The sequence below is a fragment of the Penicillium diatomitis genome, assembly GCF_028827545.1.
Source record: "Penicillium diatomitis strain IBT 30728 chromosome Unknown utg000015l_segment0_segment0, whole genome shotgun sequence".
Taxonomy (NCBI): domain Eukaryota; kingdom Fungi; phylum Ascomycota; class Eurotiomycetes; order Eurotiales; family Aspergillaceae; genus Penicillium; species Penicillium diatomitis.
In genome coordinates, this window is record NW_026623187.1 from 851,250 (window position 1) to 877,402 (window position 26,153).

General features: G+C 51.3%; 12 protein-coding genes across 12 annotated transcripts; 5 read left to right on the forward strand and 7 right to left on the reverse strand.

The window, feature by feature from the left end:
• Positions 1 to 182: 182 nt before the first annotated feature.
• N7539_009055 (uncharacterized protein) lies at positions 183 to 2,436 on the reverse strand (the record flags this gene model as incomplete). Its single annotated transcript, XM_056938650.1, has 3 exons — positions 183 to 654; positions 794 to 2,318; positions 2,376 to 2,436. The coding sequence occupies 3 exons, from the start codon at positions 2,434 to 2,436 to the stop codon at positions 183 to 185; spliced, it is 2,058 nt and encodes a 685-aa protein (XP_056786027.1).
• A 1,015-nt stretch (positions 2,437 to 3,451) lies between these two features.
• N7539_009056 (cysteine protease ATG4) lies at positions 3,452 to 5,033 on the forward strand (the record flags this gene model as incomplete). The annotated part of the gene is made up of 5 exons (XM_056938651.1): positions 3,452 to 3,599; positions 3,743 to 3,982; positions 4,114 to 4,282; positions 4,349 to 4,576; positions 4,652 to 5,033. 5 exons carry the CDS (start codon positions 3,452 to 3,454, stop codon positions 5,031 to 5,033), a joined length of 1,167 nt encoding a protein of 388 aa, XP_056786028.1.
• Positions 5,034 to 5,567: 534 nt separating this feature from the next.
• N7539_009057 (histone H2B family protein) lies at positions 5,568 to 6,180 on the reverse strand (the record flags this gene model as incomplete). Its single annotated transcript, XM_056938652.1, has 3 exons — positions 5,568 to 5,746; positions 5,834 to 5,905; positions 6,006 to 6,180. The coding sequence occupies 3 exons, from the start codon at positions 6,178 to 6,180 to the stop codon at positions 5,568 to 5,570; spliced, it is 426 nt and encodes a 141-aa protein (XP_056786029.1).
• Positions 6,181 to 6,839: 659 nt separating this feature from the next.
• Positions 6,840 to 7,477, forward strand: N7539_009058 (histone H2A; the record flags this gene model as incomplete). Its single annotated transcript, XM_056938653.1, has 3 exons — positions 6,840 to 6,892; positions 7,047 to 7,339; positions 7,425 to 7,477. The coding sequence occupies 3 exons, from the start codon at positions 6,840 to 6,842 to the stop codon at positions 7,475 to 7,477; spliced, it is 399 nt and encodes a 132-aa protein (XP_056786030.1).
• A 1,661-nt stretch (positions 7,478 to 9,138) lies between these two features.
• N7539_009059 (NADH dehydrogenase [ubiquinone] 1 beta subcomplex subunit 9) lies at positions 9,139 to 9,777 on the reverse strand (the record flags this gene model as incomplete). Its single annotated transcript, XM_056938654.1, has 5 exons — positions 9,139 to 9,164; positions 9,247 to 9,288; positions 9,347 to 9,425; positions 9,492 to 9,624; positions 9,758 to 9,777. 5 exons carry the CDS (start codon positions 9,775 to 9,777, stop codon positions 9,139 to 9,141), a joined length of 300 nt encoding a protein of 99 aa, XP_056786031.1.
• Positions 9,778 to 10,466: 689 nt separating this feature from the next.
• Positions 10,467 to 12,701, forward strand: N7539_009060 (uncharacterized protein; the record flags this gene model as incomplete). The annotated part of the gene is made up of 11 exons (XM_056938655.1): positions 10,467 to 10,630; positions 10,713 to 10,768; positions 10,870 to 10,941; positions 11,020 to 11,075; positions 11,176 to 11,523; positions 11,646 to 12,038; positions 12,106 to 12,165; positions 12,233 to 12,287; positions 12,357 to 12,424; positions 12,497 to 12,568; positions 12,657 to 12,701. The coding sequence occupies 11 exons, from the start codon at positions 10,467 to 10,469 to the stop codon at positions 12,699 to 12,701; spliced, it is 1,389 nt and encodes a 462-aa protein (XP_056786032.1).
• Positions 12,702 to 13,257: 556 nt separating this feature from the next.
• Positions 13,258 to 14,288, reverse strand: N7539_009061 (uncharacterized protein; the record flags this gene model as incomplete). Its single annotated transcript, XM_056938656.1, has 2 exons — positions 13,258 to 13,964; positions 14,123 to 14,288. The coding sequence occupies 2 exons, from the start codon at positions 14,286 to 14,288 to the stop codon at positions 13,258 to 13,260; spliced, it is 873 nt and encodes a 290-aa protein (XP_056786033.1).
• A 1,835-nt stretch (positions 14,289 to 16,123) lies between these two features.
• N7539_009062 (protein-L-isoaspartate O-methyltransferase) lies at positions 16,124 to 16,973 on the forward strand (the record flags this gene model as incomplete). The annotated part of the gene is made up of 2 exons (XM_056938657.1): positions 16,124 to 16,225; positions 16,335 to 16,973. The coding sequence occupies 2 exons, from the start codon at positions 16,124 to 16,126 to the stop codon at positions 16,971 to 16,973; spliced, it is 741 nt and encodes a 246-aa protein (XP_056786034.1).
• A 507-nt stretch (positions 16,974 to 17,480) lies between these two features.
• On the reverse strand, positions 17,481 to 19,144 carry N7539_009063 (DnaJ and TPR domain protein; the record flags this gene model as incomplete). Its single annotated transcript, XM_056938658.1, has 3 exons — positions 17,481 to 18,080; positions 18,177 to 18,548; positions 18,578 to 19,144. The coding sequence occupies 3 exons, from the start codon at positions 19,142 to 19,144 to the stop codon at positions 17,481 to 17,483; spliced, it is 1,539 nt and encodes a 512-aa protein (XP_056786035.1).
• A 657-nt stretch (positions 19,145 to 19,801) lies between these two features.
• On the forward strand, positions 19,802 to 21,173 carry N7539_009064 (putative mitochondrial translation release factor (RF-1); the record flags this gene model as incomplete). The annotated part of the gene is made up of 2 exons (XM_056938659.1): positions 19,802 to 19,877; positions 19,981 to 21,173. 2 exons carry the CDS (start codon positions 19,802 to 19,804, stop codon positions 21,171 to 21,173), a joined length of 1,269 nt encoding a protein of 422 aa, XP_056786036.1.
• Positions 21,174 to 21,422: 249 nt separating this feature from the next.
• Positions 21,423 to 22,918, reverse strand: N7539_009065 (putative mitochondrial tricarboxylate transporter (Ctp); the record flags this gene model as incomplete). Its single annotated transcript, XM_056938660.1, has 9 exons — positions 21,423 to 21,480; positions 21,553 to 21,702; positions 21,770 to 21,805; positions 21,879 to 22,136; positions 22,247 to 22,394; positions 22,486 to 22,617; positions 22,680 to 22,700; positions 22,773 to 22,827; positions 22,886 to 22,918. 9 exons carry the CDS (start codon positions 22,916 to 22,918, stop codon positions 21,423 to 21,425), a joined length of 891 nt encoding a protein of 296 aa, XP_056786037.1.
• Positions 22,919 to 24,269: 1,351 nt separating this feature from the next.
• Positions 24,270 to 25,940, reverse strand: dhh1 (DExD/H-box ATP-dependent RNA helicase DHH1; the record flags this gene model as incomplete). Its single annotated transcript, XM_056938661.1, has 3 exons — positions 24,270 to 25,697; positions 25,758 to 25,830; positions 25,897 to 25,940. The coding sequence occupies 3 exons, from the start codon at positions 25,938 to 25,940 to the stop codon at positions 24,270 to 24,272; spliced, it is 1,545 nt and encodes a 514-aa protein (XP_056786038.1).
• Positions 25,941 to 26,153: the final 213 nt, after the last annotated feature.

Below are 26,153 nucleotides of genomic sequence, written 5' to 3' on the forward strand. Positions count from 1 at the left end.
TGTAAAGTAAGAGTCACACTCCCTCTCCATGTTGAGTACAAATTCTGTAACGTATCCACAAAGAATGTGCTTCTCCGGAAAGTGACGACTCAAGAAAATGCAGAAGTGGAGGAGGTCCAAAATGCAAAGGAGGGAGAAAAGAAATCAAAACAGCAAGTCTAAGAACCTCACAAAAAAGCGCCTTAGCCAAGACCGGTGCGAGAATTTTTCACCACGTGAGCGACGGGTTGCAAGATTCCCTTATTATTCAATGCACCGAGGGCAGTGCCACTACTCCAGCCCATCTTCTCCAGCATGGCACGTCCTCGGTTCTCGACTCCAATTTCTGGAGCGGTACCGCCAACGACATCACCATCCATATAGGTCACGGCGCCACCAGCTCCGCCTCCTCCTCGCTTGACCTTCGCGGGTTTGCTGTATTTGGCCGCGTCTGAGCCCCATGACTGATAGAGACGCCGGTTCAGCTTCTTGCCACACAGAAGATCATCCACTTGCACGATGGTTCTGCGGGTGTATGTCGGAGTACGAGAGGTCTTGAGCAACATGGGGAACCGTGAGGGGCCTTTGCCCTTGGATTGTGATTTGAGGTTCATCACATTCGCTAGTTCGTGAATTGTTTTGCGACGATGCTTTGTCATCGCGGGGAGTGACAGACTGGAAAATGCGTGGTCAGTGTTGGTTGCTTGATATTACTGATGGTGTACAAAGCTGCGCAGCCCTTGGTAGTGGGCTAGCAGGGGGGAAAATCACAAAAGGCAAGAAAAACATCCTCAGAGCAACGGGGATAACATACCTCGTATTAGGCGAGAGCATAAACGACCGGATCTCAGTCATCAGTTCCTCGAAATTGATTCCTTTGGAATACTTGATCTTGAGGTCTGCATATCTGGAATCTCTGCCCAGTAAGCCCTGCTTGCGAAGCTCCTCCCGCTCCTGCTTCTTGGCCTTTTTCTTCTTCCGGTCGACTTGCCAGACGTCATGCAAATGGGCTTCCATGTCGCTGTCAGAAAGCATCAGGTCCAAGCCGGGTGGCTTTTTGCCTTTGCCCTTCTTCTGAAGACTGGGACGAGTGAAGTCCATCATGTCGAGGCCGTAATACGGGTCATCCTCGAGAGCATCTGCGAACGCGGTAGCTGATGCGAATGGCGACTTTCCAGATCGGGCTCCCTTCTTTCCCTTTCGTTCGGCGAGGTAGTTCAAGGCCATGTCCTCGAGAAGCTCTGTATCCAAGTCTCCGTCAGAGTCCAGATTGAACTCATCCATGAGATCCAGGTTGATTCTCAAGTCATCATCATCATCATCATCCTCCTCCTCGTCATCATCCTCGTCGTCATCATCGTCATCCTCCTCATCGTCCTCATCCTCGTTGTTTTCATTGTTTGAGTCGTCGTCAGACTCAAGAACAATATCGGGGTTCGCTTCAAGACGCATTCGTGAGAAGCCTGGACCTTCCATGTTAGTTAGTGTTGTACGACTCCAAGAAAAATGGTTCTCTTTACCATCGTCAATCGAGTTTCGACTGGAAACCTCCTTGGCATCGCCGGTCAGCATGGCACGGAACTCTGCGGATATGATAGAGGCAGCTCCATCCTCGTCCGAAGATGAGTCGTCGGGTGAAGGCGGAGTTTCTTTCCCGCGTCCAGATCCTCTCTGGACACCCAATGCTTCCAGGTAATCGCTATCCATGTTTGCAATATAATCAGCCAGCATATCGTCCTCGTCATTTCGAGTCCATCCCCGCGTATCTCGCTTGTTTTTCTGGGATCGTTGCTGACTTCGTTTCGGCTTGGGTCTTTCACTCAAGGATATATCGCTCAAGGGCACCGGAGCGGGTTCCACAAATTTAACGGATGTTGCGTGATTTGGGAACATGAGATCCAGCTCCGCTTGGCTGGTCTCGATGACGACTGGCCTCGCTGTGTTCCGTCCAGTGAAAACCACTTCGTCTTCGCTCGAATCACTCGACTCGCTCGGCTCGCTCGGGTCGCTTGGCAGTGAATCCACGGCGGGAGAGCTTGTAAGCTCCGGCTCATCGACGAGTTCGATCAAAGAGGGTACAGCCTTAACCTCTGCCGGTACCTGTAACCCTGCCGGGTGTGGTGAATTGGATCCCGACATTGCCGCCGTCGGTTCATCGTCCACGAGGACATCACCATCTTCTTCGGCAGTCTCAAGTGTCTCAAGTTCACTTCGTTGTAGAATGCCCGCCTTTACAAATTGCACTGCTTTGTGTCTCAGATTGCTGCTGGTTCGCCAATCTCGAACATGACCTTCGGTGTGTCTGGCCTCTTCTTGCATGGTCAATCGATGTGGCGACTCTGATTGCGGGGACTGTCAGCGAGGTGCGTATGAGCAGTATCGTCGAAAGACCATACTTATAGGAGCCTTCTTGGGTGCCTTTTTGGCCCAGGCCTTGGATTTCCCATGGCGGGCCATAAGCGTGGAGGTGCGCCTGACGAAGTCTCTGTCGATGAGATAGATGAAGGAGGATCAATGTCTCAAGCAAAAGCGCACAAGAGAGAACAAGAGAGAAGGCGGAGTAGGTGGAACTTTTGGCACGTTTGGGACTTCCAGGGTGGGGCCGGGCGGTGGGCCTCTTTTCCAGCAGATCAATCGAACTCGGCAAGGGAAAGTCCAGCGATCACTGAGGCGATCTTCAACCCTTTCTCGATATGGTTTGGGCACTCGTAGGAACTTTAGGAAGAATGTGAGTCCTTGTCGGAGTGTATGTGGGTACTTTAGATTGTTTCGCCTCGTATCGGTGATCAAGTGAGTCTAACGTAATTGACCTTCAAAGTATTGTAGATGTTACGACTACGAAGAGTACAGTAGAGAGCTAGCTCAGGCTTGTATCTGGTTTTGATTCTGATCTCTGCCGATTCCCCATCTTTTTTTCTACTGAATCCAGTGATCGTAATTTCTTGCAACAGTCGAGCTGGTTTTGTGAGCATACACGTGTATGTAGTATGTACACTTGTACAGTATAGGGTCTGGACTTTGGAATCTATGAATATTGACAACCCGGCGGTCGCCAGTTCGCGAGCTGATCGACGCCCTGACGTCGTGACAGCCGCCCGTGACCTCCGCCGTCTCTCATTCACCTCCTTCTCTCATGTGCGAGAGCTTTCCTCTTCTTTTTGCTTACGTGAGTCTTGACTTGATCATCAACGGCTTTTGATATCTTTGCTTTGATATCTTTGCTTCGATATCTTTCATCATCCAGTCAAGCTCTCGCCTGACACATCTTGAAAGATCTGTGATTTCCGTACATATTTCGGCAGAGCAAGATAGACCGTTCATGGTTGACATATATTTGATTTGAGATCCCGCAGCTCAGCTCCACCTCCCCTCACGCTCCACATAACGCGATAACAAGCAGCTGTCCCTGTCCCTCTCTCACTCTCTCTTCTTACTCTCCGGCATCGTGTACGCAAGGTCGAAAATCGTGGCGATGACAGGGGTGGATCTGGAAAAATGCAAGCGGATTGTTCAATACTTCTGGGATCCAGAGCCCCAGAATGACGCCGCACCAGCGGTCGCCATCTGGTGTCTCGGCCAACAATATACCCCCGCACAGGCAATGAAATCGCCAGAACCAAGTACGTCGCTCGCGTTGAGCATCAATCAACGGATCTCCTTGCATCATTTCCCTCCTCCGTGTCTTGATCACACCCCGTAAATCCCAAAAAGAAGAAGACAGAATGCAAGAAAACACAAGGCCACGCCTGACACTTATCAGTAGGATCTCCAGATGAGACCAGCAAAGCCGCAGCAGCAGACAAGGGTCACGACACAGGCAGTGCCTGGCCCGAAGCCTTCCTTGCGGACTTTGAGTCGCGTATATGGATGACATATCGCTCCCATTTTCCACCCATCCCGCGCAGTACCAAACCGCAAGCGACCTCGTCGATGACGCTGGGCGTCCGCTTGCGCAGTCAGTTGATGGATCCACAGGGCTTCACGTCCGACACGGGATGGGGTTGTATGATCCGATCGGGACAGAGTCTACTGGCAAATACTCTTTCTATCCTGCAGCTCGGCCGAGGCAAGACGCTCCCCGTGAATGAGACTACACATATTGCAATCCCACGACAACGCTGACTATCATACCAGACTGGCGGAGAGGTAGCAAGGGCGAGGACGAATCCAAACTGCTGGCACTGTTTGCGGATCACCCTGATGCTCCCTTCTCAATCCATCGCTTTGTCCAGTGTGGTGCCGAGTCCTGTGACAAGTATCCCGGAGAATGGTTTGGGCCATCCGCCACGGCCCGATGTATCCAGTACGTCTTATCAACTACAATCAGACATGTCCGCCATGGCAAATATTAACAGACCCAATCATATAGGACGCTTCTGAGCTCACGAGATCCGCCATTGCTTCGAGTGTATGTGACCAAGGATACGTCGGATGTATATGAGGACCAGTTCATTCGAATTGCCAGTGATCAGAACGGGTCAATACAACCGACCTTGATTCTCATGGGGGTTCGATTCGGTATTGATCATGTCACGTCGGTCTATTGGGAAGGACTACAAGCCGCGCTGCAATATCCACAGTCTGTTGGAATCGCTGGGTAAGTGCGAGCCCTTTGACTACTCAGTTTGCAACTATCAAGGACTCCACGTCAAGCTAACCAAAACCCACATAGCGGCCGCCCGTCCGCATCACACTACTTTGTGGGCGTGCAAGACTCCCATCTCTTCTTCCTCGATCCGCATTTCACCCGTCCAGCCCTACCGTATCGACCTGGGGGCGGATATAGCGCGGAGGAACTGGATAGGTGCCATACCCGTCGACTGCGGCGCATCCACATTAAGGATATGGATCCCAGCATGCTGATCGGATTCCTGATCAAGGATGATGCAGATTGGGTGGACTGGAAGAATCGCCTGCAGTCCACGCCGGGCAATCCGATTGTCCAATTGACCACGGAGGAGCCTCCTATGCATGCTGTTCATGGTCGGATGGAGGCGCTGGATGAAGTCGAGGTGCTAGATGACAGTGATTCCGGCTCTGAAGTGCTGGTGTAATCATGTGCAAACAGTACAGAGTGAATGCTTCCTGCCGAAATCAGTTCGCAGCTTTGAGCGCGCGCGCGAAAAACAATGACACCTTGTTTTCGAGGCGGACGCGCGCGGAAACAGAACAGCCACAAGGCGATTGACAAACCACCCGGAAAGATGTTCCAAACTCCAGAGCCATAAGCAAAGTCGAAAGTAAGCAAATTTGAAAGTATTGTGATAATGCTATTGAGCATTTTGGTATTTCGCGTACTAGTAAGGGGAAGGTTAAACCATGCAACCAACCCCAGACCCAAGTTGCTATGTTACACCACGCGTATCGAGTGATAACCGTTCAGAAAAAGTCGCCCATCTTGGGGGAAAAGAAAATTGATACCATCCCATGACACATTAGAAAACCCGCAAAACACCCATAACCGAGCCGCCTCCGAGAACCCAGGAAAAGATCAGGAGGCAGGAAGAAAACATGACAGAGCAAAGTCGCAGAGGAATCGAGCTGGAGTGAAAAGAAGAAAGCCAAGAAATCAAGTCGCAGCCGACCGCTTATTTGGCGGAGGAAGAGTACTTGGTGACGGCCTTGGTACCCTCAGAGACGGCGTGCTTGGCCAGCTCACCGGGGAGGATGAGGCGGACGGAAGTCTGGATCTCTCGGGAAGAGATGGTGGACTTCTTGTTGTAGGCAGCAAGCTTGGAGGCCTCGGTGGCGACACGCTCGAAGATGTCTGATAGGGATTGAAGGTTAGATCTTGGAAACACGAACGGAAAAAAGACGCGCCATCGAGACGCGTCAAGGGACAACCAAAACATACCGTTGACGAAGGAGTTCAGGATGGACATGGCACGAGTGGAGATACCAGTGTCGGGGTGAACCTGCTTGAGGACTAGAAACATAAAACGATCATGTTAGATACGCGACGCGTCAAGAATTGGGAGATTGAGATCTGAACTTCAACCCGGATCGGAATTTGATTTGAGACTCACCCTTGTAGATGTAGGAGGAGTAGGTCTCCTTGCGGGTCTTGCCACGCTTCTTCTTGTCACCAGTGGCGGCAGAAGTCTTCTTGCCAGCCTCCTTCTTCTCAGCGGGGGCCTTGCCTCCAACGGGAGCCTTGCCGGCAGTGGAGGGCTTCTTCTCAGCAGCCTTGGGGGGAGCCATTTTTGATGATGGGAAATTTGGTTTTGTGAGTTCGAGAAATAAGTGTGAGAGACAGCGACAATAAAGTCGAAGTGTGTGAAAGTTGGATGGAAGCGTGAAAGGTGAGAGACGTAGATGAGGAGAGAGGAAACAAGAGCGCGAAAGATGGAGGGGGGGCTAGCGGTCTTATATACGCGACCGCTCCTGGGCGGTTGATCCAGAAGAACACAAAAGAGCTGGAATTTCAATACCGTCAGAGCAGCGTCTGATCTGTATGATTAGAGGGGGGGTCGACGCGTCCAACTGTGGGGATACCATAGTCAAGGGGGATGGTCTGTCCTGGTCAGATCACGTATGGGTCGGTAACGCGTAATCTATTGTGCACCATTCCTGATCTGGACGACACCTGTCGATCAACGCGCCGCGGATTGGCCGTGATCCCGCAGTATCATTGGCCAACTTCATTAAGCGAGAGCGTGATCTAGAGTCCCCGTGGTTGATGCCCGCCCAACGTCACCTCAGCGCGTCGGTCTTTAAATATCCCCTCTACCTCCATCTTGAATCGCCCCCCCCTTCTTATCACGTACAACCAGGTTCCAGCTCTCTCAACTCAACTCTCTCAACCTTCCAACTCATACCACCTTTTCAACCCCTTTTTTTCCACTTCACTCACATTCAAAATGACTGGCGGAAAGTCCGGCGGCAAGGCCAGCGGTTCCAAGAACGCGCAATCGTAAGTTACTTCCTGTTCTGGTGATCTCTCGTTGATGTTCGGGTGTTGTGGAAATCGCGTCTTGGTCGCGCTACCTTCTTTGACATTCGACATCATGTTTTTGCATGGCCTCCGTTGGTAATTCAAGGTATGCTAATGACATTCGCTTCCACAGCCGTTCCTCTAAGGCTGGTCTCGCCTTCCCCGTTGGTCGTGTCCACCGTCTGCTCCGCAAGGGCAACTACGCTCAGCGTGTTGGTGCCGGTGCTCCCGTCTACCTGGCTGCCGTCCTTGAGTATCTCGCTGCTGAGATTCTCGAGTTGGCTGGTAACGCCGCCCGTGACAACAAGAAGACCCGTATCATTCCTCGTCACCTCCAGCTCGCCATCCGTAACGATGAGGAGCTGAACAAGCTTTTGGGCCACGTCACCATCGCCCAGGGTGGTGTCCTCCCCAACATTCACCAGAGTATGTTTTTCTTTATGCTCCGTGCTCTTTTTCCTGGGAGGTCCCGTTCCACTTTGACTAACCTTGGTCCCTACTTTCTTTCCAGACCTTCTCCCTAAGAAGACCCCCAAGGCCGGCAAGGCCAGCCAGGAGCTTTAAACGGTTTCTCTCTTCTTATGGGTTTTATTTTCACTTCCTCTATTGTTTTTCTGGCGTGGGTTGGTTCATTGACACGATAATGGGGTTATGGGACGGGCACGTTATGGCTCTGCGTTTTCTCTTTTCAATTTCCAGGTTGTACATTATGCCCACGGGCATGAGATGATACCGGCGAACGTCAACCTTGTTCGATGGATTTCACTTTTTTTTTGTTGGACTATTAGTGACGGACAGATGTCCGAATTCAATGAAAGCTTCAAGTCCTACTTTATTTCCAGCCTGTACATGTAGCAGCTTTTGTCTTGCTAGCTTTGTTCGTACAAGTCATGTTTATTGCGCTGCGTGCTGGGGCACGCGATCATTTCTCTGGTGAGCTGGATCTTGACTATCTAGGCACTATATGCCATTCCTCTGGTATTCATATCAAAGTTTATACTTCACATCTCGCGTGTGTGGTTTGAGTCAGTAGCGTACTCTTTGTATGAATCCATTCTTTTTGAATTTTCGTGAAACTCCCCATCTTCTGCTGTGTGTATTGGATCGATCGGCGCGAATAAGTCAGGTGCTTAGTTTGATAGGTGCGGTAGTAGGCACGTACCGTACTATGTAGCAAATGATGGGTCCCCTGGGGCATACTCTCACTTGGTCTACGCGTGACCTTCATTTGAGTCCTTAACCTTTTGTCGTTCTGCGTCCGCGGCTTTTGGTTACGGGTCTGGAGTCTGATGCTGGTTTATCGGGGCAATTTCAAGTCCAATTCAGGTATATGTACCATGCAATTCCATCTACTGCCTTGTCGTTCAAGTTGGTAATGACTTGGATGGGTGCCCGTAGCCCGGTAGCAGGATTAACACGGGGTTCAGCGCTAGAGTGGCTGGGTACGAATATATATACTCACCCGCCGTCACCTTGACTCAAGCCATTGGCCAACTTCAACACAAGAACCAAAACAACATCAAAAATATGCTTTAATCAACGAGAATAATAAATTGAAGCACTAGATAAATCAACGACGAGATATTTCAACCATATGAAATCCAAAGAAAGGCTGGCAAACGGTCAAGATCACGATCGCCCTCGGCGACCTTTAAATCATCACGTGACACAATGGAGCTCTTGTTCAATGGGGGTTCAACTGGGGATCAACCCAACCCGTCAAAGTTGAACCCCCAGTTGAACAGGCCCCCCCCCCCCCCGCCGGCCAGCCGCCGAAATAGCGTCGACTTGACAGGTGATCGGAGAAAAAGAAACCGTGATCCCAGCACACATACTTGTTTGCTGATTTGCACCACTCTCTCCAGGAACAAAAGACCGCGAAACTTGATATACCGAACAATGAAGTTGCTCGACTGCGAGAATCACCCGATACGAGGACATTCGGTCTCAAGTTGATGAGCCGATCCATGCAACTACAGCCTTTCCTTTCATGGCCTCACTACTTTCACCACGGCCATCAGCCATCGAAGCAAAAGACGAAGGAACCTACGACTGCAAAAAAAAGGGAGGAGTATCCGAAAATAGTGTCTCGTATCCACTGTATCTACACAAGTCCACAAATGGGACCGGGGAAAGACCCCCCAAAATAAAAAGCTCGCAATGAATATCAATTTGCAACCACTCAAGGGTAGCTATGCTCATACACCTGATTGATTTCCCAGCACCTAGTGAGCACCGGGAGGCGCAGCGTCTGCAGAATATAGAATCAAGAGTCAGCCTGACATCAACATCGGACGGATCGGATCCGCATCGCAGCGAGGGGTGGCACATACACGGCAGAATTGGGGCAGGCAGGTTGCGCTCCCACTTGTTTCCTATTAACAAGCATCAGTACCAAGCAGAAGACACCATCATCATTTGCTCGAAACGTACCACCGGGCGCCGTGGGAGGTCGGTAGGGGTCAGGATGCTTCCACTCATTCAGCAACTTCTCCGTCTCCCGCAACAAGATCTAGATAGAGAAATGCACCGTCAGAACTCAAGGGCGGACTCGTATATTTCAAGCCGTAAGTCGCACCTGCTGCTGGCGAGGATCCCGGATATCCTTGTTGGCATCAAAGAGAGAGCGAATGTAGACGGCCTGACCGCGCCAGAGGGATCGCTGCACGGCCCAGTCCAGCGACTGCTTCAGGGCCCGTCGGTATAATGACCTGGCCAAAAGGGCGCATTAGCGAACGCACATCTTCCAATCGCACCTTGCGGATCACCGTTCCGAAGACCGTGGTGAAGAGCTGGTAAATGAGCTGATAATGCGCCGGAGATGGTGCATGGCAATGGACTCACGTCACGGTAGTCTGAGACATTCTTGATTCTTGTGCAGCTCAATTGGCGCGAAGTGAAGAGAAAACCAGGGAGATATGATCTTGCTTCGAGCCAGAAGAATGGCTATTGTGAACGTAAAGAGTCGTGTGTGTTCCGAATCACCTCCGAGAACAGTTCAAGATTGCGGGTTGATTGCACCCTGCAACTAATCTCGGACAATCCATTCGCGAGCCAAAAAGTGCCATATTGGCCGACACCGCCCGCTGGAGACAGTCCGCTCCGAGGCCGTAACATCTGCCGGTCATTGGAAACCAATGAGACGGAGCACATCGGTATATACATTACAAGACAGCCGTGTTACCGAAAAAACACGACTGCGAAAACTGCCGAAAAGGCATGTTTAACGGGAGGAAGAGTTCATTACATACGTAAGGACACCCTTCATACAGATCAAGCTCACTGATGTCCGCGTCCCAGTTTCAAGACGTAAGAATATTCCTCCGTGCCGGTCGTCCTCGAAGTTCCCGCATGTCGGCTTCGGGAGCTTTTGGCTTCGGCTACGTAACAGCAACAAGGCTATTCTATTCTCGTGAGGCCTTTTCGTGCATCTTTTTCCTTGACCTCCCCCCTCCGTATTTGACTGCTCTCCCTTTCTTTCCCCCCTCCCTTCCATAACCCGGGGGACTGCTTTGATACTTGCTTCTTTATTCTCCGATTCCCTCCACACATCATGTCCGCTCGTCTTCCTCTTGCGCGCCTTTCTGGTCAGCGCCTAACGACCTTGTCCCGGGCCACTCGGACGACCAGCCGGTTGAGCGGAGCCCAGGGTCTGTCAACTCTGACGCGCACCAATGCCTTCCCAAGAGCCTCTGGCTTGTTGCAGGTGTCCTCGGGGTACGAAAAGTCTCTTCCCTTAGAGGAGAAAAACAGAAAAATCATAAACCTCATTACTAACGGGACGCTACATGATCAACAGCAACAATGTTTCGCGCAACCTTGCTCCCTTCGTGGGCTCCCAAATCCGCACATATGGTACCGTCGACCACCCATCATACTCTGTCGCCAGCAGAGCATATCTGCGGAGAGAATATTCAAAAAGGCGAACGAGCCAACTAATGTCCTATGCGAACTAGCCGACTCTATCGTCAAGGTCCCCCAGATGGCCGAATCGATCACAGAGGGTACTTTGAAGCAGTTCTCCAAACGTATGTTCGCGCACTCCAGCGCAGCGGGCTAAGCCTCTATCAAAGCCTAGTTCAAGATGCTGACACTGTTTACTTTAGAGGTTGGCGACTACGTTGAGCGCGACGAGGAAATTGCTACCATCGAGACCGACAAGGTACAATTAACTTTTTACTTCGGAGACCGAAAATATCTTTCTCTCTTTGATCTACGTTTCAATTCACACGACGCTGACCTCGGCATTTCGCGATATACAGATTGACGTCTCCGTGAACGCCCCCGAGGCTGGTACCATCAAGGAGCTCCTTGTGAATGAGGAGGACACCGTGACCGTCGGTCAGGACCTGGTCAAGCTGGAGGTCGGCGGTGCCGCTCCCGAGGCCAAGAAGGAGGAGTCTGCTTCCCAGGAGCCCAAGGCGCCTGCCTCCACCGAGAACGAGAAGCCCAAGGAGGCTGAGAAGCCTAAGGAGACCCCCAAGGAAGCTCCCAAGGAGTCCTCTAAGCCCGCCCCTCCCAAGAAGGAGTCTTCTCCCAGCAAGCCCGAGTCTTCCAAGTCCTCCCAATCCGAGTCCAAGCCCGCCATTGGCGGTCGCGAGGAGCGTCGCGTACGTATTTCAGCCGGGCTACCCCATGTCTTCACAGGCTATCTCTCGGATTTTCAGCCCATTGACTCGTCACAGCCGGAACACTGATCGGCTAACCATGGTTTTCTTTTTACAATCAATAGGTCAAGATGAACCGCATGCGTCTGCGTATCGCCGAGCGTCTGAAGCAGTCCCAGAACACTGCTGCCTCGCTGACCACCTTCAACGAGGTTGACATGTCCTCCCTCATGGAGTTCCGCAAGCTCTACAAGGACGAGATCCTCAAGAAGACTGGTGTCAAGCTTGGATTCATGAGCGCCTTCTCCCGTGCTTGTGTTCTGGCCATGAAGGATGTTCCCGCCGTCAACGCCTCCATCGAGGGCCCCAACGGCGGTGATACCATTGTCTACCGCGACTACGTTGACATCAGTGTTGCCGTCGCGACCGAGAAGGGTCTGGTTACCCCCGTAGTTCGCAACACTGAGACCATGGATCTGGTTGGCATTGAGCAGGCTATCGCCGATTTGGGCAAGAAGGTGAGAACTTTGGCCCCGAAAGCAGCCAAACCAGGCGAAAATATACTGACAATTTGTGCACTGCCAGGCTCGCGACAACAAGCTGACCATCGAGGATATGGCCGGTGGTACCTTCACTATCAGCAACGTATGTCTCATTTATTCTTGACTGAGTATTGGCATGGGCCTTGACTGAGCTGACTTCTCTCCGATAGGGTGGTGTCTTTGGTTCCCTGATGGGCACACCCATCATCAACTTGCCCCAGACCGGTAAGTCCTAAAGCCTCGATCACCCGTACTGTTACCGTCCCCCATGCTCACATTTGAAAAACACTGCAGCTGTCCTGGGTCTCCACGCTATCAAGGAGAAGCCCGTTGCCATCAACGGCAAGGTTGAGATTCGCCCGGTAAGAATAGTGATATTCTTGTTGAGTCTCCTAATTGTGAGCAGTTAGAACTGACCATTTTTCACGATCTAGATGATGTACCTTGCCCTCACCTATGACCACCGTCTTCTTGATGGTCGTGAGGCCGTTACTTTCCTTGTCAAGGTACGTTGAACCCGGAGCATAAGCGCCCCAAAGACAATAATGTTCCCCCGGAAGCTTTTGTATTATCGATCTCTAACAGTGTCTACAGGTCAAGGAATACATTGAGGACCCCCGCCGCATGCTTCTCGGCTAAACGTCGGGGTTTGATTCTGTATCCCGCCTCATCTCCATCACGATTCGTCGCATTTGGTGTTTGAAACCGCCATCTGCAGTAATTTAAAGCCGCCCATCACCTTTTGCGACCTCCTTATGTAGATTATTCGAATCTTCTTTTTTTTTGTGACCATTTGTTTTCTTCCCAATTATGGCATTTTGCTTTCTCTTCGAGCTATGACGACGCTACCGATGCCGTAAATCGGAACAGAAACAGGCCTTGTACACGAACGGACGTCGAGTGTGCTGACTTGAGTCTTGATCTATTTCGCAGCGACCATCACTTCACATTGAACGAGGAGAAAAAATTGATCAGATTAAAATATGAGAAATTAGAATGTCGGGTCCAGTGATAACTGTGCACGCCCTCGGAGAAATCGACCTTTGCTCAGAAGATGGTCTGCCCTCGTCCGCCCTCGAGGGATCAATCGCGATATGATGAAATCAATGTCGGTGTTAGAAAATAAAAAGGCCTGAATTCGACTATCCGCTTCTTCAACCCGCCACACCTTCAACTTCCAGCCCCCCCCTCCAATTCAGCGCATTCCAATCCGTTCCTTCAACTCGCGCGTCTCAGCCTCCGTCAAACTACCCAGCTTGCCACACTCCAATTGCAGCAGCACCGGCGGATCAAGGGTATCCATCAGATCATCGACGAACGCAATCACCATGCTCCTGAATTTGTCAAAGGGGTTCTCATCTTTCAATTGCTCCCACATCGCGTTGCGCTCATCTCCGTCCTCAAGCTCGTAAATGTTCGCACGTAGGACATACTGACCCTGCATTGCCACCCACTTCGGCTTCAAGTCAGGGTTCCGAGGAAGCCACTGGAACAACTCTGCAGCTCTGCTGGACATTCCATCGTGACATGTGGGGTAGTCCTCCAATTCAGACTGGACGACAAATCGGGCACCGAGGTCAAACCAGCGTGTAGGGGAGACTTTTGCACTTGCACGGTCGCACAGCTCTAGAAAGTCGAGGCCAATGGTACCTAGGGGGAGTTGGAGTGATTGAGGATTTGTTGAGCTTGTTTTGAAGTCATCACTGGTATTCTGATCCATGGCCTGAGCTGAGGTTTTGCTCGGATCCTGATTTGAATTCGATGCCGTGTTTCGGGAAGAACTTTTTGGCGGACCTGGGTGATTCCAGAATTCATTGACAAATTCCAGGATCTGGAGTTTGATCTCAAGGTCGGACGACGTTGCAATGTCCTCACATGCAGTCATCATGTTTGCATGAAACACTACCATCAAAATGCTTCGATCAGATAGTGCCACATCAAGTCGCTATGAAGTTCGCCAGAGAGAAATCTCTAGACCCGGCCACGACGCCAAGACAGGCCTTCATATCAAGAGCCTAAGAGGTTGTGTTGGCTTCTTGTTCTCTTAGTTTTTAACTCACCTTTAACCGTTCGAACCTGCCAATCCACCTCCTCTTCCAGCCTTGGGGTCTTGGTCGGATTTCCTGCGGCCGTGAGCACCCTTCCAATGGCAAGAGTGGCCAAGTAGTCCAAGACCATAAGGTCCACGTCGGCGCGGACATCAGGATCAGCTTTGGTAGCCATCATCTTTGAGGGTGTGCTGTAATTGCCTTGCTCGGACACGAGTAGCTAGCTAGCTAGCTTCCCTTTCAAATTTCTGAGCGGATCGTCTCTCTGATAAGGCGGACTTTCAACGAAGGAGCTAGAATCAATGTCTGATAATTGAATATCCCAGAAGATGAACAGACAGGGTGAAAGAATCTGTGTCTGTGGGTCGGTATGTCCCGATATTCTTCTTTGTTGCGTGCAAGATGAGGACGCCCAATCGGGCGAATTCAGGCCCAGATCATATGTTGGCGGTGATGATGATACTCTGAAGCTTTTGGGTTCTTTAAGCATGTCATGGGAGACCGAGAGAGAAAAATTGAGAAGTAAGGATTTGACTCCCAAGACCAAGGCAAAGTGAGATCCAAGTGAGGTTGGACTTGAAGGTCTTGCAAACTGTTTGATATCTCGAGGGCCGGGTCAAGTCAGGTGATATGCTGATGGACTGTTCACTGGAAGGGCATGTGAATACTTGAAATCCAGTTGATAATCAACGAGGCAAACAGGCAGCTTGCGCTCATGCAGTGCGTCTTGTGATAGTTACACTGACAAGCGTACAAGTGTATAATGGAATAGTACCGCGCCTTTCATTTGGTCCGTTGCACTTTCTCTCAAATTGTTGTAACCATGGACAACAAGTGGACTCCTTGTTACCTACTAGTTAACTAGCGAAAATGAATTACATAATACATACACGCTGGCCGGGGGGGGGGGGGAACATCGGTCCCGGTGAGGACTGGGGCCTTTGCGACTCTTAGAATGCAAGAATAGCATACAGTCATACACTACATTTGAAGCTACAGTATTGAGTATACAGTGTACAGTATACACTATACAGAACTATATTGGACCAATCCTCCAGGTTGATTAGTGTATAGACACGACTACCACAACCTGGGACATCTCTTCTTGAATTTCAAAATAGCTCATAATTACAGTATCGCAGTGGAACACTTGTGCAAGTATTAAGATTGGGATCTCGGGGGATCAGTAATCATAGCGCTGGAGAGGTGATCCCTATTGGAAGGATGTTCATAGGTTGCTTGTGGCTAATGACTTGAGGCTGGTCGATATACTGTCCACTCACAGTACAAGATCGTAAAGAATACCGTACTGCTTCACCTAGCTCTCGCGTAATTTGGGAGCGGAGGAGCATAAATTACATGACCGGAACCGTAGCGCTAGGACAAAATAGGTCTAACCTCCACGACCCACTTCAAGTATTATCTTGGAGGGCAGAGTACAACTGTTCAAGTATATTCTTGATCACGGCATCTATACACCTCAGTGACCTCACACTCAAAACGCCACTTGCTGTTTGCAGAGCGTTCGCCCTGTGAGCCTGAAACTCTTGGAAATCATATGAATGGTAATTTTACGTCAGCAGTTTCTACAGAGCAGTAATCAATCGAATAATGTGAACTTCGGTACTCCACTATTGTAACATCGATAACATCAATCCTATACTCCCCAAGCTCCGTCACGTGGAGCACATCTCCGACCAGATGGCGTCACGTTCCAGTCACACTTTCTTCCTCAAACCACCAAATTGGATTTTGCCTCTGAACGACCTCATTCCGCATCACTCGAATCATCTCCCCCGTAGTGTCTGCTCCTCACATGGAGTTCAACTGGAAGCACTTTCCATCATTCTTGCCGTAACCTTATTCTTATTCCCACATCCCATATCCCACAGGAAGAACTCGACAGCAGAATCAGAGCTGTATATGCTTGTTAGACGACACAAAGCTCAATTCCCAAGACTCACCTCCATTCCCGTCTCCATCCAGCCTCCATCTAGACTCAAAACTCACAGCATGGCGTGGTACTGTTCCGGATCCACCAACACCGAGTTGGTCGAGAACCTCTTCAAGGCCGAATTGATCAAGAATGAACGTGTCAAGGAGGCCATGCTAGGTGTATGTGCTATAATTTCACCTTTATTCTTTCCCCTCAGCCAGCCAGACAGACAGTCACGAAAAAAAAAAAAAAAAAACCAAACAAACCTCGCTCACAGCTTGCAACCAGGTCGATCGAGCCCACTACGCCCCCTCCCGCCCATACTTCGATTCCCCACAATCCATCGGCCACGGCGCCACCATCTCCGCTCCACACATGCACGGACACGCCTGCGAGTATCTCATCGACCATCTCTACCCCGGCGCACGCGTGCTCGACATCGGGTCCGGATCGGGCTATCTCACGCACGTCCTGGCTAACCTAGTCATCAAGCCCGGACAGACAGGCCAGGACCCGAATCAAGGCCGCGTGATCGGGATCGACCACATCCCCGAACTTGTCGATCTCGCTCGCTCCAACATGAACAAGTCCAAGGAGGGTCAACGACTGCAACAGCTTGGACTCGTCCAGTTTATCACGGGAGACGGCCGACTCGGGTGGGAGGCCGAGGCGCCGTATGATGCGATACATGTTGGCGCGGCGGCGGAGGAGATGCATCCTGTGCTGATTGAACAGTTGCGAGCGCCGGGCCGGTTGTTTATCCCGGTGGAATCGGAGTATACTGCGACTGAGACGGCTCTGAGTTACCTGGGAATTGGGCATGGAGGGCAGTGGATCTGGGTGGTGGATAAGAAGGCGGATGGATCGGTGCAGAAGGAGAAGGTCTTTCAGGTGAGATATGTGCCATTGACGGATGCGCCACGGTAGGAATAGGCGAGAGAAAGCGGAGATCTAGTATTCATGGGTTGAGACTGAAAGGGGGAGTTGGAAGCCATGGCCATGGCTAGACAGACTCAGGACTAATCTACAAGCGGTCTTACGTTGAGTCCAAGATTGACAACACCGATGATGGTCACAGAGGATGAAAGGATGAGCAATTGATTCGAACAATACTAGACACAATCACAGGACCACTGGAAAATCTGGACGTCTTTAAAAACCAAAACAAAAAGATCAAGTAATATCACCGAAATCAGCGAAAACGACAGGCTTGGCATCGCTTATTATACTCCTAGAAACAATATGCACATGACACCAGTGAAGTAGATTCACCACGAGGGATGGTGATTCCCGGTATGACCAAGTTTCCCAGCGAAAATAGACCTTGCAACACCCGAGCGAGCGGATGCGAGACTCTGAGACGAAGAGACCTGCAACAAAAAAGTAAAGAGTAAAGCGATACACAGGGTAAAAGTGAAAAGATGGTAAACGCTATCACTGGAATGGATGGAATCCTCCGAATCCACCACCACCGCCACCACCAAATTTGAACTGACGACCACCCTGCGGGAAGAAGAATTGCTGTCCACCAGGATGCCCAAATGGACTACCCTGCTGGAAGGGATTTCCACGCTGCTGCGACTCGGGGTCGTTAGGGTCATCGCCGTTATCATAGCGCGTCCGCAATTCTCCGTCCGACAGGACTTCATAGGCCTCGTTGATCGCCGCCATCTTCTTTTCGGCCTCCTCCTTGGACACACCCTGTGCATGCGCCTTGTCCGGATGATGTTGTTTCATCAATTGGCGATAGGCCCGCTTGATGGTGCGTTCGTCGGCATCACGACTCACGCCCAGAACCTTGTAGTAGTCTTTTTGCTTGGATCGCTTGAGCAGGGCTTGGGCCTTTTGAAGAAGAGTTTGAATTTCTTGTGAGTGTGGGTGGTGCTCTCTAGCGGTGTTGAGTGTGCGGACGGCCTCTTCGAATTGATCATTGTCGAGTTGTGTCTGAGCTTGATAGAGGAGACCGTGGAGGGAGTGAGGAATTGCTTGAAGCGCTTCGATACAGTAAGGACCAGCCTTTTTGACCATGCGCATCTGTTTAACGAGGAAAGAAAAATAACAAATCAGAATCAGCACAAGTTATTTTCCAATGAACCAGTACGTTGGAAATCATCAGGAAGGGAAACTCACCTCTCGATATGCCTCACACGACTTTTCGATCAAGAAATTGTAGAGATGATTCGACGCAGCCGGGTGAATGTGACCCGCCTTCTTTGCCTCTGCGACATCGTTCTTCACGTCGGTGATCAAGCCCGGTTCCACACCGTCGTCCACCATCAACTTGACCGCATTACTAAACTTGCGCGCCTCCAACGCACTCCGCACCTTGTTCAATGTCTTAGCCAGCTGTCGCTCGCGCTTATACAGACGGTTGCAGGCCTTGGCATCGGGATCCGTATGTAAACACTTGCGGATCTGCGCCAGTCCCCGATCATTATCACCCAGCGCGTAGAACAACATCGCCGACATCTGCAGATGCGGCTCCACCAGGTTGGGCGAGATCTGAAGCACATGAGCCAAGTCGCTCACACCTTCTTCAATCTCCCCCTCTCGAATCGACAGTGCGCGCGAGTCTGTCGCAACGCCAAGTCCGTATTCGCTTTGAGGATCGCCACACCAGCCTGCATCACACACGCCTCCCAGTCCTTTTTCTTTTCCGCCGCCATGGCCAACCCGGCCGCATCCCGCGCCGCGCGCAATTCCTCATACTCGGCGGAATTCTTCTTGCCCGCCTTTTCGAGGTCCTTCAGCGCCTCTTTCCACTGGGCCGAGCGCGCATGCAGACGCGAGCGTTGCAGCAGTGCGCCTTCAAAATCGGGCTTCAATTTCAACACCCGATTGAAGTCCTCCGAGGCCTGGCTGTTTTTGCCAATGGACAGGTAGGCTGCGCCACGTTGGTAGAGAGTGATGTAGTTGGATGGGTCGCGGGAGACGGCGGCGTCAAAGTAAGGCAGTGCATCGCGCGGAGATCCCTTGGCCAGGTGGGCTTTGGCGGAGGAGATCAGTTCGGAGAGTGGCGTGTCGGCCTGGATTTGGAGAGCTGAGCCAGTGGAGAGGCAGGCCAAGACGGCTGTGACGGTCTCGAATGAGATACGCATGTTGTTTGAGAGGAATGCCAATATCACACGCCAGAAATTCCAAGCGTCAAGATTCAACTGTCAAGCTGTTCAGTGCGGTGGGAGAGGAAGACAGATGTTTTGCGATGCGATGCGATGCGATGCTTTTAGCTTAGTGGAGGGCCGCAGGCATGATTCTAAGCACTTTGTGTAGAGTCGCCTGCGGGGGAATAGGGTAAAGATTGTAAAGATCAGCGAACTGGAGAAAAGAGAGTAGTTTGCTAAATAGGACACAAAGGCCGCTGAAGAGGGGAAGAGAGAAGAAGGAGAAGCAGAGCCACTAGCGTCAATTAATGGGTTCAAAGACACGCAGAAGACAAGTTGATCGGAGTTGGGGTAAACTTCCAAAAGGACAAGTCAGCGATGGAATGCAAGTCGAAGACGCTCGAAGCTCGTTGAGTGGCCTTTACGTGTGTTGTATTTACTGTACTTGTATTGATCAACGGGTCCAAGGTTGACTATTGTAAATGTAATGTAATCTGTTTCGTTCGAAATTACTACTGTAAGCTTGTAACAGTACAGCACTCGAAAGATACGTAATCAGATCAAAGTTACAGCTTATCTCGGGCTGGAGAGCGGAAAAAGAGTCTCAAGCCAATCTCCTCATCGAGCTTCACTGACATTCTCCGCAACAGAAGGATGCTCCAATGCAGTCGATTATTCTGGCGACCTGCTAGAAGAGTTCTGGGCAGGGCGCTGCATCCGCTGCACTCAGGTATGCACTTCCCTCTCAATTGCCAAAACAACTGGACTCTGTCCCTTTCTTCTGTCCGTTTGTATACCGAAGAGCTCTCTCCGCTAATTTTCGGGAACCACAGCCGCTAGCGATTCGGGTCTATCCCCAGTCCTCCTCACTCGAGCGCGTCTCCTCGCCGACGAGCACACAAAATTATCCGATAAGATCGCAGAGACCTTTGACGCCAAAATCGCCAAACGAGTTGGTGAAATTGCGCCAGTCACACAAGTCCTCAGAGAATGGGACAGTGCCAACGAATCCATCACCGAACTCGAATCTCTCCTCGAACAACCCGAAACCGACGATGAGCTTCGGTCTCTCGCGATCGAAGACCTCCAAACCAGTCATGAGTCCCTGCCCATCATTTCAGACCGGCTCAAGAAGGCCTTGATCCCGCGGCACCCGTTCGCAGATCTGCCATGTCTGGTGGAGATTCGGCCGGGCGCAGGAGGCGACGAGGCAGGCCTCTTTGCCTTTGAATTAATGCGAATGTACACATCCTTTTGCTCGCGACGAGGGTTACGACCGACCATCCTGAAACAAGATGTCGAGGACGGAGCGTCCGAGGACCGTCTCACCGAAGCCGTGATCGAGATCGAAGCCGATGGCGCCTACGATATCCTACGGACGGAGTCGGGAGTCCACCGCGTCCAAAGAGTGCCCGCTACAGAGACCAAAGGCCGAACACATACCAGTGCTGTCAGCGTCATGGTACTGCCGAGTTTTCCCGAGTCGGGCAGCGGCAGCGCAGACAATGCGCTCAACTTTGAGGACCCCACGAGCGATTACTACATCGATCCGCAGGAAGTGCGGGTGGAGAAGATGCGGGCGAGCGGCGCAGGTGGTCAACACGTTAACAAGACCGAGTCGGCCATTCGATTGACCCATATTCCCACGGGGACCGTGGTGTCCATGCAAGACGAGCGATCCCAACATTCGAACCGTCGAAGAGCATGGCAGGTGCTGCGTGCGAAGATCGCCGAAATTCGCCAGGAAGCCCGGGAGCAGGAGCTGATGCAGCTCCGTCGAGGCGCAATGGGTGGCGTGGCGCGAATGGGCCGAGGCGACAAGATCCGAACGTATAATTTCGGACAGAGTCGCTGCACTGATCACCGAAGTGGCATCACCATTCACAACCTAGATGGCGTTCTGGATGGTGGGGATGGTCTGGAGACTGTCATGGAGAGCGTGCGCACTTGGATGGCTGACCGCGACGTCGAGGGCATGCTTGCGGAAGAAATGGCCAAGGCGGAGTTGGAGCAGAAGAAGAAATGAATGCATGAACAAGTACAGAACGGACGCAACTGGATGAGCTCTACATTGGTCAACAGCTGAAAGAGATGAGCATCGCTGCTCCGATGTCAACACTGTACACCAAGAAATGATACCATATTTGTATATATTTTTTTTTACATCACCTGATGTTCATGTACTTCAAAAATCACTCAGGGTAATCCATTTGTCTATATCGCAAGTAGGGCCACTGTGGGACCAGGTGGCTATTCTTGAAAGTCCGATTTTGTTTTAAATGTACTTGCGCTCAGGGTCCGCCAGATCCATCAATTCCATCGATTTCTCGTACCTGCCAACTGTTAGTATACAAAGCATAACCGCTCACGACCTTACAACCGGGTATAGGGATATCTCAACTCACATCGTAAACACGATTCCACCGCTCAGAATCAGCCGGGCTAATCGGGGCATCGCACCGGACCAGAATGTCAAGACACCTTCATCCTTGAAGATGCGAGCGGCGCAGACAAAGCTGTTCTTGTAGTTCTTGCTCGCCTCGAGAGATTGCATTCTACATGACGGACGACATGTCAATACCTCCTGAGCCACGATGCTGCTAGTCCGTTGTGAGTACATACCTTGTCTTCACCGTGTCAAGAGGTTGGGTCACATAACTAAATCAGGAAAACATAGCTTGTTAGTGATGTCCGCCATTGTATCACGAGCCATGTGAGAGAAAACACATACACTGTGATGATACCGGCCAAACCACCAATTCCAAAGGTAGCGAGTGTACCAAGCTTCTCTCCAGGTGCCACATAACCCTCAGCCAACTGCTTGATAGTGGTGTAACTCGTGAACCGGGTCGCAGAGTTTGCAGCCTGACGAGCTGTCGTCGGCACGAAGCCTTGGAAAAAGCCCCGGATACCGCGCTCCTGGAAAATGATTTTACTACCGTGCAAGAAGCCATTCATTCGAGGCTTCGCCGCCTTTCGATCGTCGATCCTGATCAAAGCATGTTGATTAGTAAGCTGTTCACGAAGTCATTGCCGTGGACTCGTTTCCTCGCCATAGGGCAAGTCCGGAACGGAACGAAGACCGAAAGACCAACGTACAATTGAGTCTTGATACTCTCGAAAGGAGTCACCGCAAGTAAAGACTCAGTGACACCAGCACCAAATCCAGCAACAACCGTTCTCGGCCCCGAAATCTTGCCATTCTCATCCTGCAGGGCCGCCTTGATTGCATCGAACGCAACGAAGCCTGTGATCACGACGAGCACACATCAGCACGAGCTGTCTAACAAAGGCCATAGGGCACAATCATCTTAACACAGCCAGGATGGTATACGCACGAATTCCAGCCTTCAATGAATTCCCAATGATCAAGGTCGTGCATCCGGCATACCATTGCTTGCCGAAGGGTGGCCACGGGAGCTTCTGGCCCTCTGCTAGTCGGCGATTCAATTGCGTCCTCGTCTTCGCGACTACGCCGAGATGTTAGTTTTCGCAATCCGCAGGGAGACATGGGAATTGCAAATTCGCATACACTCAGCTGGATAGGTGATTGCTAGAGCAGAAAAGTCGAGTGTTAGCTGGCATGATTCACCCGTGAACGTGTGTCATGGTGCGGGCAACTTACCGATCTCCACGGCTCCGGCAGTGGAGCCCGCAATGATGGAGCGCAAAGCGCTGGGCTATGCAGTCTGGTTAGAATAGTTGGAGAAATGAAAATGCCCAGATTAGAAGCCTCACCTTTGCCGTTGGGTCCCTACTCGCCGCAGCCATTGTTGATCTAGCACCTGGATGGGTTGTAAGAGTCACTGGACCTCCGGGGCCTCTTGATGATCACATTTACGGCCGCCCATAGCCCCACTTAATGCAGCTGCATTGACTGCGGGTCTCCGACCTCGGCAATACCGTTGGAAAGTCGAAGTCTTCATCGAGTGGCTTGAGATCAACAAAGCAATACCTACTTCGATTAACGAAGTTACTACGCGTTGAGACATCAATACAATGTGCGATACTCAAGTCCGACGGACACTACGGATATTTGGGGATTCTATTTCTAGGTTGGAAGCAAAAGTCTCGAAGGGAGGGAATTGTCATTTCACAAGATGCTACGTAGTTCATGAACATCTTATGCTCCTCCGAGAAGGATTTTTTGTTTGTTTTTTTTGAGTCACGAGGAGTCTGAGGTTTGCGAGGTTTGCGGGGATCTGTGAGATTTCTGAGACTTTCAAGGACCTCGAAGTCCTCGTGAGGGTCAAGAGAGTTGGTGATGATAGTGGTCGGAAGCACGGAGAGGAACGGAAGGTTGTCGACAGGCGTCCGATAAGGATATGCACCTCGAAATGGTAGGATGCCGAGATCAACAGACCCCCAGGGCGATAGAAACGATGGCATGGAGATGGCGAAATCGAGAGTCAAGCTGGAAGTAGAGTCATGTTGTTACTCCAACAGCAAGGGCACAGAACAAAGGAAGTGCCAGACTTGGGTATCGCAAATCAGAGAAGAAGCTCAAATGTGTCGAAGGACGGGGGTTGTAGTTCCTCGATGAGCAGCGGATAGGGCATGGAAGAGATAAGGAGTCGTAGCCAGAGAAACAAGAATCACAGAGACCATCACCATGTCCAGTTCCGTCGACGCCACCCGAAAACGCCAGGTAAGTCATGAAATCAGAAACGCCGCCAGCCCTGCAACCCATTGAAGCATCATGGCGGTGAACCGAAGTATATACACCTTGCATAAAATGAGATCAAGAACGGCAGGAGTTTGCGCCACACCAAGGAATGCAGCATGCGAGGGACTCGTTGGGAGAAGGTATGACTCCTACTATCATCTCGGAGGGCCGAAGAGATCGAGGGATGTCACGAGAAGATATGAGGGAAGAGATTATGATACATGAATCACACCAGCACCGTAGCGTCGTGAAGAAGTAAAAGAAAAGGAGGTATGCAAGCTTCTACAGCAACGAAAGCTTATCGCTTTGCTGTCGTAGGCTGCTGCAAGAGAGGAGTTCTGATCTAGAACGTGCACAAGAAGAGTAAGAACGGAAAGGCGGGAGGAGAGGAAGAAGGTTGCGAATTAGACGAGTAACGAGAGGGTTGTGCCAGGGATGTCCAAAAGACGAGCCAGACTAGGACATCGGCGCTGGAGGCTTGGGGCCAACTTGGCTCGGTGCGAGAGCTACGTTTGTAGCATCGTGCTGCTGCGGTCCACGTCGGGGACCCTGACCACGACCACCGCGATAGGCACCACCGCGACCCCGGTTGTTGTTGCCATTGTAGTAATGGCCGCCGTTCTGGTGATGATGTTGCTGGCGGCGAGGCTGGCGATCACCAAGGCCAGGTTGCTGGGGGCCCGCGATCATCGGCTGGGCGGGATTCGAGATTGGGCGAGGGATGTTCTCAGGAGAGTCGTACACGTAGAGCTTCTTGTCGATGTTCTGAGGGATGGGCTGGATCTCAGTGCCCAGCTCCTGCTCGATCTTGTACAGATTGAAACGATCTTCCCAGTTGATCAAGTTGATGGCCAGGCCCAAGTGACCGAAACGACCGGAACGACCGATGCGGTGGAGATAAGTCTCGGCGTTCTTGGGGAAATCGAAATTGATCACGACGTTGACTGCTTGAATATCGATACCACGGGTGAGCAGGTCAGAGCACACCAAGTTGCGACACACGCCATTGCGGAAGTCATGGAACACGCGGTTACGGTGTTGCTGGAGCATCTTGGCGTGCGAGTAGAAGCATGAGTAACCCAGCTCGGTGATTTTCTTTGCGAGGAGTTCGACACGGTTGGTGGAATTGCAGAAGATGATTGACTGGTTGATCTGCAGCTTGGAGAACAGGGTGTTGAGGCAGTGGACCTTCTGTTTCTCTTCCACGAAGGCGTAGTACTGGGTGATACCACGCAAAGTAAGCTCGTCCATCAAATTGATCTCGTAGGGATTGCGCATGTGCTTGTCCTTGAAAGACTTGACGATCATGGGGAAAGTGGCACTGAAGAGCATGACCTGTCGATCCTTGGGGTGGAATGACAACAGCTGCTCGATGACGGGAGTGAATTCGGGAGACAGGAGTTTATCTGCCTCGTCCATCACAAAGGTTGGGCACTCAGACAAGTCGGCAACGCCCTTGGAAGCGAGGTCAAGGACTCGACCAGGGGTGCCAACCAGGATGTGAACAGCGTCGTTGAGCCGGATGATATCATCCATCAGGCCGGTACCGCCAGTAGTAACCATGACATTGATACCCAGATGCTTCCCCAATGTCTTGCACACTTGCGAGGTCTGGAGAGCCAACTCTCGTGTCGGAACGAGGATCAATGCCTGGGTCTTTGTGTTTTTCGGGTTGATGCGCTCCAGTGTGGGGATCACAAAGGCGGCGGTTTTGCCTGTGCCGTTCTTTGCTCGGGCCAGGATGTCTCGGCCAGTGAGAGCAACGGGTATCGTCTCCTCCTGGATGGGGGAGGGCTTTTCGAAACCAGCCTCGAAGATTCCCATCATCAGTTCCCGCTTAATGTAAAAATCCTCAAACTCCAGGCCCTTGGTAGCCGTGACGTCCTACACACCAAGTCAGTCACGAACGCATAGAATTTCCATGTGTTTAAGCTAACAACTTACCTCAGTCTGAGGGCGAGCATCCTTGGGTGGCAGCTTCAGGGTGTCCTGAAGTCTAGCCTCTGGCTTGCCGTCCCTGTGAACGTGAAGTTGTGAGCTCACTGTCTTCTGTATGTCATAGAGATTCTGAATTTTTGTTTACCTGAGAGTGGTATTCTGAAGTTGTGAAGCAAGAGCGTCCGCCATTGTGACGTTTGTTTGGGAAAGGGTGAGGAAAGGTAGAGAGGTATTCGGAATATTCAAGGAAAGCCGGAGAGGTGCGGGGCTGAGAGAAACGGCCGTGTGGGTTTGCCGTAAATGGGTAGGTCTCTCACTTCACTGACAGCTTTGGTGAAGGTGAACTAAGCGCAGTGTGAATCCGTGTTCACCAAGTGGCAGCAGCAGCACAAGCTCTTTGAA